At 37.1% G+C, this 15,482-nt stretch overlaps 1 protein-coding gene across 5 annotated transcripts in view; it reads right to left on the bottom strand.

Annotated features, from left to right (window-relative positions):
- The window catches only part of LOC149131029 (uncharacterized), a 440,128-nt gene extending 424,967 nt beyond the window's left edge, over nt 1-15,161 (bottom strand). Inside the window, exons 1-2 of one of the 5 annotated variants that reach the window (XM_089342410.1) lie at nt 15,127-15,161; nt 14,275-14,302 (exon numbers count right to left, since the gene is read on the bottom strand). In XM_089342410.1, coding sequence (XP_089198536.1) covers nt 14,275-14,302; nt 15,127-15,146 — 48 coding nt within the window. In that variant the 5' untranslated portion in view covers nt 15,147-15,161. Of the gene's footprint in view, nt 1-12,495; nt 12,606-14,274; nt 14,512-15,126 lie in introns of those variants that run through there. The other 4 variants (XM_089342406.1, XM_089342407.1, XM_089342409.1 and 1 more) reach the window with 4 other exon arrangements.
- Nucleotides 15,162-15,482: the final 321 nt, after the last annotated feature.

The raw sequence follows: 15,482 nt of genomic DNA, 5'->3' as shown, positions 1-15,482 counted from the left end.
AGCTGTTATCGCGTGGGAGACGAATCCGACTATCGGTCGAACCCACTGTGAAGATCGCCCCATGACCCACCTTTAACTGGACGGGGTAGGCGATTTTCCTCTGTCTAATGGCTATGGCGAAAGAGGCTGTGTGGTGGACAAGGAAGAAAGACACCTTCCTCTTCGGTCAAGCCTGCATTGACCTTTTAGAAGTTCCACTTAGAAAGGAAAGTGAGGGTGGAGATAGAAGTGCTACGGACCAGTGAATTTGTGAAAAGATGAGCGAGTGTCGCAAAAATGGTTAGGGTGGAAAGTATGCGTCAATAAATTGGTGAGTAGGAGAGAGGACTCGTACTTTTTGTGGTCAGGGTAATCTTGGGAATGTGGGGTTCCTTAATTGACGCTGTTTGGAGTTTCTTTTGTATCAAGGGGCCTGCATCATTCATGCTATCACATACTTTTGTATACAGTGTATAATTTTATCGTATTTCATTGTCTTTTCCATTTCTTTCTCCCCAGCCTTTTATGTAAATTCTCACCCAAATCGTTGTCTGTCCATGTGATGCTCCCCCCCCCCCACTACCATGCTCCTGTGGCTGATAGAAGAAATCATTACTATTACTGTTGTTGTTGTTGTTGTTATTATTAATAATAATTTGTTAGTATGTCTTTGTTATCGCAAATATAATTAATAGTTTTGAAATATATTTGGCGGGGCAGTTGAGTTGGTGCGGAATGCCAACAAATTGAAAGAATAAGGATCAGATCGAGAGAACAAAAGAGGGATCATGGGATCATGTGACTGGAAAGAAAAGTTATGGGAAGAGGGGCTATGGAGGGGGGGAGGTTGTGTTTCGAGGAGGAAGGTGAAGGTCAGGGGTTTACATTTTAAGTAGTTGTGTGATTTTGTTATTATTGTTCTTGTTATTACGACTGTGTGACAAGGTCGAGACGTTGCGTGGGGGGGGGGGAGAGTAAGTTACTGCGTATGTGTGTGTGTGTGTCTACATGCGAATGAGTCGGTGCTTACTGGGGTTTTCGCAGTTTTACGCTTGTGTTGTTTCTGATGATGATGATGATGATGTCATTATGATAATTTTATGACATTATTCTGGATCTTGTCTAGTGTGTGTGTGTGTGTGTGTGTGTGTGTGTGTGTGTGTGTGTGTGTGTGTGTTCATTTGTAGAAAGAATATTAATATTTAGGTCAGAATCATTTCTGATAACAAAGGCAGACATCATTCTAATGTCACACACACATACGATTGTGTCCTTGTGTACGCACACATTGGAAAATCTTCCAGGGTTGCCGTCTGCATAAAGAACCTGCAGCCATGTGCGAGCTGACAATTTTAATACAGTGAAACCGACCCCTCTACCAACACAACAACAACAACACTAACATTTTTAATTCATTAAAATTCCACGCACCATGAAAATAAAATCGCTCTGTGTGTGCAATCATTCAGGCGACTAAGATTAAAAGATTAAACATAAAAAGATTAATCATCATTTAGTCATAAGTGGTGGTCGTGATAGAGGTAGTATTGGTCATGGTGGCGGTTTTGCCGGTTCAAGTTTCAACCAGAGCTTACTTTCTTACTTTGCAGTCGACCCCCACCTCTCTCTGACATATATAATTAAGATTATTTTTCTGTTTTCTATTTTTTCTTTTTCTTCAAAATTCATCAAAATTAATCTAATTATTAAATTAAGAATTTTTACAGAATTTCTTTTAAAAATAAAAATAGAAAACTATTAATATTGTCTGCGACGAGCTGCCAGAATAGTTAATGCGTCGAACAATATGCTTAATGACATTTCGTCAGACACTTTACGTTCTGAGTTCAAATTCCACCGTAGTCGACTTTCATCCCTTTAGGGTCAATAAAATAAGTGGAACTTGAGCATTGGGATCGATGTAATCTACTAACCTTTCCCATCAAAATTTCAGGCCTTGTTTCTGTATTAGACAGATTATAATAATCTGCAACGAGCTGACAAAATGCTTAGCGGCATTTATTCCAGTTAATACTCTAAGTTCAAACTCTGTCGGGGTAGACTTTGCTTCTCATCCGTTCGGGGGTTGAGTGCTGTGGTCAATAAAATGAGTATCAGTTGAGCACTGGGGTCGATGTAATCGATTATTCACATTTCCTCAAACTTGCTGGCCTTGTGCCAAACTTAGAAAGACTTATCTGTGAGTAAGACCTTCATGATTCTATGTATATACTTTGATGGCTGAACAATTTATTTTTACAAAAATATCATCTATGATTTCACCAAAAAATAAAGATATTCAGTTCCTGTTTCGGTTACCTTTTGAAAACTTCCTAAATATTAGGTTGGTGCATAATTATTGAAACATTTTATCATCTGCGCTAGCTCTTATGTCTTGTCTCTCTAACAACGTATTTTAACAAAAACATCTTTAAATGATTATTCCGACCGGCTGCCAAGCAAATGGGAAGCAGTAATTGAAGTAGATGGTGAATATGCTCCGGAATAATCATTTATAAAGATGTCTTTGTTAAATGTTGTTATTTGTTGAATAAAATTTATTGAAAAAAAAGCCGCAATAATTATGCAAACAGCCGAATGTTATTCAGAATTTTGTAGGTAAATATAAAGGGCCAGCTGTCGCACGTAAAACGAGTGTGGCTTGGCAATATGCATCAGAGTTTTCGTTAACTCTTTTAGATGCCTATGAGTCACAAGCAAGCAAGCAGAGAGAAGGAGAGAGAAAAGGAGAGAGAGTGAGAGACAGACTGACAGACAGCGGGGAGCTGCCATGGCGCTGTCTATTCCTGTCTGTCTATCTCGGCTGGTTCACATTTTTAGCTGAGTAGACTGGAGCAATATGAAATCAAGTGTCTTATTGAAGGACACAACACGACATCTGGGTAGGATTTGAACCCACAGTTTTACGATCCTGAGCCGAATACCCTAATTGCCGAGCTGTGCATATCCTAGTAATTATGATAGTGATACCTTGCAGTAAGAGTTTAATTCGTTTCATGACATCGCTCGTTTGACGATTTACATGTTTTACAAATCAATTTTCCCCATTAAAATTAACTAAAATATAATTAATCCGTTCTAGCCCACCAAAACCACCCCCAAAATAATTTTTTATGAGTTTTGAAACAGAAAAGGCATAATAGTATGTTGTCAACTTAATGCAACTGTCTCATGAAAGGGAAGAATGCTACTGCTATTTAACCCTAGGTGTTTCCTAGGGCTAAATAACAGTAGCATTCTTCCCTTTCATGGAACTGTCACATTAAGTTGACAACATACTATCACTTTATCGGGCTGCTACTGCATAAATCTCTCAGAGATTTAGAAATATATTATTTCTATTTTCAGAAAAGGTGCAGTTACAAATAAAATCACAATAAAAAAGAGAATGCAAAAGAAATATGTAAACTGTCTTTATTAACTGACTTACCTTAAAGATGGGACAATTCGTGCACAAAGAAGACGATAGAGCAGGGAGGAGGAAGAGGATTACTGTTTGGAAGGAGAATCTCTTTCCATTAAAACTCCAGGAAGAACAGTTTCTGGTGTTTTCTCTCTCTCTTCACTTAATTTAGACTTTTGGGACAGACTTCGCTTTTTACACTTTCAGGTTGTTTCATTAGAAACATATCAAGAGAAGTCTGCTTTTACCTGCCTTTCACAAGGTTACGAAAATATGCCGGAGCAGTGTCATTAAATAAAATAGCTACACAACGTGAAGATACTTTTTCCGGATGATATTTTTCTCCAAATTCAGAAACATCCTGTTACTTTGCCAACTCTGCCTTTGCGTCACTCGTAGAGATAACATTCTCTGCTACACTGTCCTCCTCCGGGGAACCAATCTCATACAAATGCTGCGGTTTATGATGTTGCAGGAGTTTATCTGTCGTCATTTTCTCTGAGTGTTCCTCGACGAGATCGTTAGTGTCCCCATCGTCAACCTCGAGGCCCATAAACTTGCCATGAGACACTATCTCCTCGACTGCAGGTGTCTCAGACTCAAACCCTTCGAAGTTTCTTTCGGATACGTAGTCAGACCACAATTTCCTCCATGCAGAATTCACCGTTCTCCTCGTTACACCCTGCCAGGCCATATCGATGGTTTTCAGGTAGTTGACAATGTTGTTGTGCTCCTTCCATAAATCACAAAGGGTTAGATTTGTATTTTCGGTGACTTCAAAGCACCGATGAAACAGGGGTTTAGTGTACAATATCTTAAAATTAGAAATCACCTGTTGGTCCATGGGCTGCAAGATAGGGGTGGTGTTGCGAGAAAGGTACAGACCTTTTATAAATTTAAATTTGTTCAGGATATCATCTTCGAGGTTAGGAGGGTTAGCAGGAGCATTGTCGAGGATGAGGAGGGCCTTGAGAGGAAGATTATTCTACCGAAGATACTTTTTCACTGCTGGTCCGAAGACAAGGCTGACCCACTTGGAGAAGGATTGCCAGGTGACCCAGGCTTTAACGTTTGCCCTCCACATGATCTGCAGCTTCTCCTTCAGGATTTTGAGGGACTTGAACGCTCGAGGGGTTTCTGAATGGTAGACAAGGAGCTGCTTAATCTTTAAGTCTCCACTCACATTGGCACAAAGGGCGAGAGTTAGCCTATCTTTCATCGGCTCGTGGCCTGGCATTTTCTTCTCTGCAGTTATGTAGGTTCTGTGCATTTTTTCCCCCCAAAAGGCCAGTTTCATCACAGTTGAATACCTGTTGTGCGATGTACCCCTCGGCTGCGATGAGCTGACGGAATTCACACACGAAATCTTCAGCTGCCTTCGTGTCAGAACTCGCTGCTTCTTCATACCTGACGACGCTATGAATACCAGTCCTCTTCTTGAAATGATCAAACCAGCCGCGACTGGCCTTAATTGTGTCTGCTGGTGTCTCACGCCGGCGATGTTCCTGGGTTCTGCTTCAGGAGATCCCCCCCATATAGCGTTCGTACTTTCTCGCAGATGATGGTCTGCGTATCCCCTGCGATTTGCTTCACTTTGATCCACAGTAGAAGTAATTTTTCCATCCTTTCGTGGACAGATGTGTGTTGCTTAGCTTGGAGACACCCTTTGCTGTTGTAACGGCCTTGATCTCGTCCCTTTTTCTTCCGGATGGTGCACACCGTAGACGTGCTTCGGTCGTATTGACGGGCTATGTCCACTACACGCAGTGCTCGCTCATGTTTATTAAGGAATTCTATCTTCAATCCTTTGCACTAACCCTTCTTAGGACCTACGGCTAACACAATTATCATAAAATAATAGCAAAAAAATGGACAAAACTAAACAAAAACTGGGAAAAACATAAGGATTCTGCCACAACGAGAGAAATACGTTAACTGAGGGGACGGAGACTGTACTTGTTGGGAGGGCGTGTGCGAGCTCAACGCCGACTAGCGGTCGCTTGTATGAAACTCGTTCGTACTGCGGATTTCCGCTCGTACTTCAAGACAAAAATTCGCACGAGCCTCGGCTCTTACAGTAAATTACTCGTATAATGGTGCACTCGTACAGCGAGATTTCCGCTTCTACTTTAGAGGCGGAAAACTTTAATGAATTCAAGAGCTCATGTCGTATGCTATTTGATAGACTTGCATTTGTCTGTTTTCAAATGCAGGTCACGAGTCACTCTCAGTTGTTTCCCTAAGCTCGTTTGTGTTTAATACATTGGTACTCTTCGTATTACGTAATAACTCTATTAGCATCAGAGAGAGAGAGTTCAATGGGGATACGAACAAGAGCCGCAACAAATACAATAGTTATTTTGTGCATCTAGCGCTTCTATTTCTACTACTACTACTACTATTACTACTACTACTACTACACACACGTATCATTACTCTCTAAATTCTCAAGACGGTCAGTGGCGTGAAACTGAGTAAAAGTTTCTGAAGTCTTTACAGTTCCAATAAACCCTTGCTTTTCTCTTGCTGTGGTATTCTTTCCACCTTGTTTTTCACCTGTGTGCGTATACATGAATATATTACATACACACAAATGTATATAGTGAGAGAGACAGAAACAAACACACAAAGTTAGAGGGAAAGAGAGAGAGAGGGAGAAAAAGAGAGATACAGTCAGACAGACAGATGGATAGATAGGTTTAAATTATACTTATATAATTATATACTCCGGAATTGTACTTGTTGGAAAATGGCTAACAACTAAGTGGTAGGCAAACATTTGTTACAAAGCTTATTGTTAGAATTTAAAGAAAAAGGTTATAGAGTTATACCAGAATTCCCTATCTGTCTGTCTGCATTATTCACAATGGGTATTTCGTTCGGCAGCTAATCGAGCCGTTTACGTCAATAGCACTAACTCTTGGAGAATGGAAAGGGCACGGAATCGGGATTTTGTTTATTTTTATTTTTCCTTCATATTATCACTATTAGTAGAATCGTTAAGGACCCCGGGCGAAATGCTTCGCGGTATTTCGTCCGTCTTTACGTGCTGCGATCAAATTCCACCGAGGTCGACTTTGCCTTTTATCCTTTCGAGGTCGATAAAAGAAGGACCACTTGAATACTGGGTCTATGTAATCGACTATTCCCCTCTCTACAAATTCCAGGCCCTATGTCTTCAGTAGAAAGGATTGTTATTATTATTATTGATATTATTATTATTATCATCATTATTACTAATATTCGAATTCCTGATCGCTTGAGAATAAAATACTGACCTCGTTTAATACTGACTCATTCATCACTGATCCATGGTTACACAGTATGCTTACCACGAAGTCATCCGTGATAACATGGGACAACAATTAGTCACAGATTCTGCTTGGACCGTAACCGCACCCTCCCCTCATCCACTATGCTCAGGACAATTTGTGGTCTCGGAACGAAACTTCTTTTTCTCATATGTTCAATCCTCTGTTTTAACACTGATTCATTTAACACGTTACCAGTGATAAATGAGGATAGATGTATTAACTAAGTGGGAAACAGTTTTGGTCCATTTGGCCTTTGTAATGAAATACAACTGTTAATTTATCTGGGATGTAAGGGGCACCCTAGCAGTGTCTTACATCTGGCACGCAGTTTGTATAAAATATAGATATGCATTTTTTCGTTTACTTGTTTCAGTCATTAGACTGCGGCCATGCTGGGGCATCACCTTGAATTTTGAGTCGAACGAATCTACCCAAGTACTTCTTTTAAAGCCGGGTACTTATTCCATCGCTTTTCTTTTGCCGAACTGCTAGTTACGGGGACGTAAAAACACCAACACTTGTTGTCAAGCGGTGGTAGGGACACGCACGCACGCACACGCACACACACACACACACACACACATATATATATACGACTGTCTTTCAGTTTCCGTCTTCCAAATTTACTCACTAGACATTCGCTCAATGTGCCACGCAGTGGGACAGAACCCGGAACCACTGGGTTGAAAAGCAAGTTTCTTACCAGACTGCTACGCCTGCGCCAGTAGTAATTCAAATAAAACAATCTGACTCGATCTGAGACATGCTGAAACTAAAACCATTTACATCATGAAAGAGTCATTTCAACCATTTACAATACACACTTGTATTGTTTATATCGTAACTTGTTTTGTTTTCTTTGTGTACAATGAAAGTGTTAACTTGTCAGAGACGTTCGTTATGAATAGCTGACCCTGTCGACCTTCACTTTTGGTACAAAACCGAAGTGACGTAAAGAATGCAAGCAACGTAAGCAGCCGACAACTCGTGTTGCATCGTTTGGTAAACTCTTGTTTAAACTTTCCAATCTATTTACCAATCATTATCTCAGAAAAATTATTAAAGAATCCCAAAGAGGTTATGGTGTAGCACTCATGACCGTAAGATCGCGGTTTCAATTCCCGGACCGGGCTTCGTGGTGTGTTCTTGAGCAAAACACTTCATTTCAAGTTGCTCCTGTCCACTCAGCTGTAAATGAGCAGCTCTGAGACGGAGTGGCATTCCGCCCAGAAGAAGTATTGTGATCTCGGTCACTTACAAGCCGTGAGGATCGGGTAACCGGCGCTGTGAGTCCTGGTACTCGAGACAATGTCCAGAGGTGGATGATGATGAAGATAACCACAAAATATTAAAAGACTCTTAAAAAAAAAAAAAGAAAGAAACCCTTCCTGAGTCATATAGACTCCCAATTTTTGTGGCGTATATATTCCTCCCATATCTGGATGGGACGCTTGTTCGCCGTAGGGTTACCCATTTATGCCAGCTGAGTGGATTGGAGTAACGTGAAATGAAGTGTTTTACACAAGGCATCACTCGCTCCAGGAATCGAAACCACGATCTTGCGGTCGCGAGTCCAACACCCTCATAACTAAGCCAGGTGAAATTCACGTGAGAAGAAGAAATGAGGCTGGTAACAAAATGAACAGACTTTAGTCGCGGGACGTGGGAAATAGACGAACGGAGATACCAAAAATTTCAAAAACGGGAAGGAATTTAAAGTTAATACAATTATGAACCGCAAAAAGAAAAAAAATCCTGTTGGCGGAGGTAAAGAATATGTACACCACCCGTTTTCGGCCAAATAAAACCCCTAAGCCTAAACACCGGGTGGACGTATTCTTTACTTTCGCCATTCTCTTTCCTGGGACTCAAGACCACAGTATCAGGAGAATTTTATCAGCCAAACGGAATAAAAAAATTAATACATCGAGTTAGAATATATATATATATATATATATGTATGTATATATATATATATATATATATATATATATATATATATATACATAAAACCAAAGCTCTATTCTTTTGAATTATTATATGTAGTGGACATCGAGGGGTTTGTGCAAATTCAAAGTATTTCGATCGGTTGGATGACTGACCAGGTCACTAACTCACTTCCGGGTTAGCGAGGCGTGACACCATTTCCGAGCCATTTATTTATCATATAAATAGATATGCAACTATTAATACACAAAACAGAACTACATATTATAACCGCAATGAGTGTATATGTGTAACCGCAATGAGAGAGGGAGAGAGAGAGAGAGAGAGAGAGAGAGAAAGAGAGAGAGAGTGAGAGTGTGTGTGTGTTTTAAATGTATGTAGTTACTCTACCATTATGGAAATTGTTCAAATTTCGTGGTCATAGTTCAAATCATTCGTCACACGATGACAACTCTGTCACTAACACAGAGAGAGAGAGAGAGAGAGAGAGAGAGAGCATGAGTAAGGTATAGGAACACGCTCAGACTCCCTCAGAAAAAAGAAAAAAACTGCACTGAATCGTAATGAATGTGGGTTAACTTGCTATGTATAGCACAAAGAAATATGACTTAAGCAGCCTGGATCAGTGCCGTCTGAAGTCATAGGTTCACAGGGCAAGTTCATCCACAAGCCTCACAAGTGCACGGGCCCAATTAGGATCTATGTATGCTACGGCTTGCCGTCAAATGAACATACACTATCGGGCCCACTGGATTGATTTGCCCCGATAGGCGCCTCACATGTTGCTGAGATGGCCCTAATCTGGATCACCTGAAAGAACTTAGAGCAAAAACAAAGTCCTGAATTAACATGCCAGCCGTTTTGCATAATAATTCTGTTTCGTCCAATCTGTCTGTAAATCGTTGGCTAAAATCTCACAAGAGACACAGACATCAGAAGTAAACTAAGACAAAAGGAAAACAAAATTTGTTTGACCGCCACACGTTCAAACCAACAGAAGAATTCATTATACATATGTGTGTGTGTGTGTCAGTGTGTATATGTATAATATAAGTACACACGTTTGTCTGTATGTGTGCGTCGATAATATATATAATAAATGCGAATGTCAGTGTGTCACACTTTTTCAGCTTTACTTCTAGAGGCCGCAGCCTAACATATCATTCCATTTTGTAATCAGGCCAACTCTGAGAGTAAATTAAAAACATTCCGGGCCGAATCCGAACCCGCAATCCTAAAATTTTGGATTCCCAAGTTTTCATTACTGTGATTGTTTTCGGCGATTTTTTTTTTTTTTTTGGCGACGAATATGACCATCTTTGGGATATTATGACTATGGAGGAAGCAATTGCAACAATTCTCCGAAAAAAAAATCAGAGATCTGTTTGCAGATCTTCCCATTCGGGGTCAGAAGCTTCATGGAAGAAAAAGAAAATGATTTTGAAGTTAATAAGAGTTTATTTATTATCAGCAACAAATCGATCATTATCCCTTACAGCTGCTTTAATTATGCACAGTGAAATTAATTAAATATTATGTTCATATTTCTGAGCATAATCTCTTCAGAGGGGGGAGGGAATATACCCATGAGATGTTTTGTATGTTTGTTTGTAGATTCATCACAGCGGATGGACCTCTTAAAGGGATAGTTTTATCCCAGTTACACAGGTTTAATATATTATATTTTAAAGAGATATTTCTAAAATAATTTATAATATTTGATATCTTTATATATTTTAGGAAATGGAGAGATTTAATGGATATAAATAAATAAATTAATTAATTAACATTGTCTATAATTGTTTCAACTTACATTCAATACAAATCACAAAACAAAATAAGTTTGCATTTTGAAGTTGAGTGAAATATCTTCAGGGAAAACGACATTACGGAGTTTACATGTTATGTTGATCAGTTGAGATACTCTAACACACACACACACACACACACACATATATATATATAAGCATATATACGTGTATGTATGTATGTTGTTGGCATCCTTTTTGTCTCGAGAGACCAAGGAGTTGCGCATAAAACAATCTAGTCCGGTTTTAACATTTCATGTCCTAACACATCTCCTGCTGTGGCTGTGTAGTCGGTATGAGATGGCTTGGACGTGTTAGTCGTATGGAAGATGGCAGAATCCCCAAGGACATACTCTACGGAGAGCTTGCTAGGGACACTAGGTCTGTGGGAAGACCGTTGTTACGATACAAGGATGTTTGCAAAAGGGACATGAAGGCCTGCGACATCAATATTAGCAACTGGGAAGCGGTTGCCAGCAACCGTGGAGATTGGCAACGCACCGTAAAAGAGGGAACACAAAGGAGTGAGAGAGGAGAAATGGAAAAAACAAGAAACCACGACATTCCACCAGCAGTCAGGCAGAGTGTTCGCTACATTTGCGACCCCTGCCAGACGGAGTGTATGTATACATGTATATATATTTATATAAGCATACATACGTATGTATATATACGTGTGTGTGTGTGTGTGTATAGATATATATAATCCAATAGACATATATATGCATAAGCATATATACGTGTGTAAGCATAAAAGAAATGTCGTTTATTCATAAAATTTTCAATTTATTTTTCTGTTTATTTTCTATCATTACTTACACGGTCTATGCTTTATTTCCATATTTTCATTTTTTGATTTAAGATACAATTGCAGCGCGGAAGGTGTTTATAAGCCATGAATTTTAAGTATTGAATAAAGAAAGGGGAGGGGTAAATGAGCAAATGGGGCAAAATGAGTAATTTAAAACTTCTTATTTTCCCCCTAGTTCTTTGTAATCATTACATTGCGAGTACTGCATCATCTTTGACAGTAAAAATTGGTCAGCATAGGTTGTTGCTATTGAACTAAAGAGAGTTTCGAATATAGTCAGATCACACTTTTGCTTTCAACAAACTTTTCCGACAATTGCACTCGATTGTCACTCAAGTTGCTGATAAAATATCAATAATTTTTGCTACTTAAACAAAATTCTTTTCTCTCTCGGATTCCAAGTCCATTTTTTTCACAATACTGATATCTAATTTGTTAATCTTCAATTTTCAAAAAGAGAAAAAAAAAAAATGTCGAAAATGAGGTAAAACGAATAATAATTAATTTCAATAATTTCTTCTCTTTAATTGCACGGTGCATAAATATATGAAGGAGAGAGCCATTCCAGCAGATGATGATGAAGCTACAAAGAATATTTTACGTTAATTTCATATCATGTGCCATTTTTCCATGATCCTCTTTCATTTGACTTAGATATTGTAAAATTTTGGTGCATTTTTGATCTTTCTGATGCCGAAGGATGGATATTTAGGTGTAAAAGTCTTTTCCCAAATGTAATTTTGGAGAATTAAAAAAACAAATTTACTTTATCTTGTCTTACTCATTTTGCCCCTCCACCCTAAATCTACCTTTTGTATGCTCTAAGAGAACGGAGCTAATTTTCTGAAATAGAATTCTGAGTAAGTTATAGTGTTTTTAAAGCATTTAGAAAAGGCCACTTGTTTAGCTGATATAGTTTTTTGTAAAGTAGTGAACAATTGTAAAAAACATATATTCCCCTCAAAGTCAATAACTTAATAAATATTTCTTGAAAGCGTTGATAAAAATTGAAAGTAAAAGATAGAAATGTGCTAAATTTAATCATTTATGGAAGGGTGGTCACCGACTTTCGGATCAACCACCTGCTAAATTTTGCTCACGTTTTAAATATATAATTATACATTTTTTTTTTTTTTGATAAAGAAACAATTTTCCAACAAAAGAATGAATGCAATATATAACCAATAATTAAACTAAAAGCATGGTACTTACCGTTTTAGAAATATCTTCTTACAGAGTAATTATCCCGAGGTAAAAATACGTTGTTAGAGAGAGACAAGACATAAGATCTAGCGCAGACGATAAAATGTTTCAAGGTGGTTTCTTCCTTTCCGTACGGGTAAAAGAGGAAGGCCGGAAATACCCGAAACTTCTTCGAGAATAAAGTTATAAATTGTTTGCCAATCTTATTAACATAATCATAATTTATACTCTCGAAAAGGTATCTCGGGAAAGTTTCATTAAAAAGTACAAGTATTCGTTAAAAAAATGTCCCGTGAGCCTTCAATAAGAATTTAGCTTTTGATTTTTTTCTCTCCATATAATTGTAATTTTAAATCATTTAAAATATATATCTGGTCAATTTGATCGAAAAAGGTACATTTTTAAGAAACTCAGTGGATGTGGGCACGGTTCCTAGTTATGCTCTATTAATTAGTTATCGTAATTTTAACAATATTCATTTAATTTTATTGGCTTCCTAAAATGCTTCAAAGGATTTTAACCATTTAAATACATTTATATCTATCTATTTATCTCTCTCTCTCTCTCTCTAAATATATATATACACACACACACACACATATATATATATATATATATATATATATATATATATATATGTATATGTATGTATGTTGTAACGAATACTTAAAGATGTATTAAAAACTTTTCTTTGTCTTTTTATCATTTGGTATATAATTTTAACTCTTTACTCCTTTATTTGTTTTTCATTTGACTGTGGCCTTGCTGGGGCACCGCCTTTAGTCGAGCAAATCGACGCCAGGACTTAATCTATCGATCTCTTTTGCCGAACCGCTAAGTTACGGGGATGTAAACACACCAGCATCGGTTGTCAAGGTTTATTTGACACTTCCTGACTTCGTATTCGTTTTTCGGTGGAATCATTTCAAGACATTGACGTTTACCTGCCACCCAACAGACTGAAATTTTGGCTTAATTTTCTCCTATCACCTTCTCAACACCTTTTCAGTTTTTAAATCCGTAATATATTGTATAACTACAGCAAAGTGCTGAATTTTAAGTATTGAATAAAGAATGGGGAGGGGTAAATGGGGCAAAATGAGTAATTTCAAACTATATTTGTTTCCTTGAAACTTTCTGGAAAATGGATAATTTTTTTAATGAAATTTTCTACAAAAGATACGTTACAAATGATGTAGATTACAATTATATCGGAATTTGTTGTATATAAAATATATATATATATATATTTATTAAATTCAAATTACGATGAACGTAAACAAAGAAACGAAGTTTGCTTTTAGAAGCGTTGAGATGTCTTAGAAAGTTAAAGAAGTGATTTTAAATTCACAATCGCAGGATAATGCTAATAATATAGACTGAAGAGCATAAACTACCCCTATTTTGCAGAAAAAAGTGTAGGCGGTCAGCTATATATATATATATAAATATAGATCGTATAACTACCGAAGCGTGACACCCACCGACTTTTGTTTCCCCTCATCTTTCTTAAAAATGAATATTCTTTAATGAAATTGTTGCAGAGATACATTTTCAAGGTTTTAGATAACAACTGTGTTGATAAAAATTGGAAGTAAAAGATAGAAATGTGCTAAAGTTAATCATTTATCGAAGAGTGGTCACCGACTTTCGGATCAACCACCTGCGAAATTTTGCTCACGTTTTAAATATATAATTAGACATTTTTCTTGATAAAGAAACAATTTGCAAACAAAATAATTCAATGAAATATAGAACCAATAATTAAAATAATAGCATGGTACTCACCGTTTTAGAAATATTTCTGAGTATTATCCTGAGGAAACAATAAAGACGATAAATAAGATCGAGCGCAGACGATAAAATGTTTTCAAGGTGGCTTCTTCCTTTCCGGAAGAACGGCGGAAATACCCGAAACTTCTTCGAGATTAAAATTATAAATTGTTTGCTAATCTTAATAACATAATCATAATCTATATTTTTAAATGGTATCATTTGACTGAAGAACATAAACTACCCCTATTTTGCAGAAAAAATTTTAGGCGGTCAGCTATATATAGATATAGATCGTATAACTACCGAAGCGTGACACCCACCGACTTTTGTTTCCCCTCATTTTTAAAGAATATTCATTTTTGAGAAAAATGAATATTCTTTAATGAAATTGTTTCAGAGATATATTTCCAAGGTTTTAGATAACAACTGTGTTGATCATTTAAAACATATATCTGGTGAATTTGATCGAAAAAGGTGCATTTTTAAGAAACTTGTGGATGTGGGCACGGTTCCCTAGTTATGCTCTATTAATTAATTATCGTAATTTTAACTACATTCATTTTATTTTATTACTAAAATGCTTCAAAGGATTTTAACCATTTACATACATTTCTCTCCCTGTCTCTGTCTCTCTCTCTCTCTCTATATATATATACATATGCATATTGTAACGAATCATTAAAGATGTGTTAAAGACTTTTCTTTGTCTTTTTATCATTTGGTATATATATATATATATATATTCATTTAAAATGCAGAGATGCCTATAATAGGACATCTACTCGCTAGAAATAGCAGCAAAAGACTACATACCACAAAAATTTGGGATAATTTCGAAAGGAAATGAAAAATAAAAACTTTTACCAATCTATATTCTGTACCATGGTTTCAAGTCAATTTTAGTAAGATAAAGATTATATCTTACAAGGTCGGACTATCGTCAGCAGAAATGACCAGACAACATATGAAGCACGAGTCAATACGCAGCATGGTTCGTGTTCCTATGTCTAATTTTTTCAAAATATACCGCGTACTTGCGGTTTACCTAATCGGCAGCAAATACAAAAAATGCTAGACCACTGGTGGTAAATAAAATTTCTAAAATTTTTTTTGCTACCCTATAATTTATTAATATATATATATATATATATATATATATATATATATATATATGTATTCTTTGTGAATTCTTCTTTCCACTTAGATTTTAAATGTTGCCA

The sequence above is a fragment of the Octopus bimaculoides genome, chromosome 26 (genome assembly GCF_046866305.1).
Source record: "Octopus bimaculoides isolate indiv1 chromosome 26, ASM4686630v1, whole genome shotgun sequence".
In the NCBI taxonomy this organism is placed as follows: Eukaryota; Metazoa; Mollusca; class Cephalopoda; order Octopoda; family Octopodidae; genus Octopus; species Octopus bimaculoides.
The sequence above is the reverse complement of the archived record's forward strand: the minus strand, read 5'-3'. Positions and strand labels throughout refer to the sequence as shown.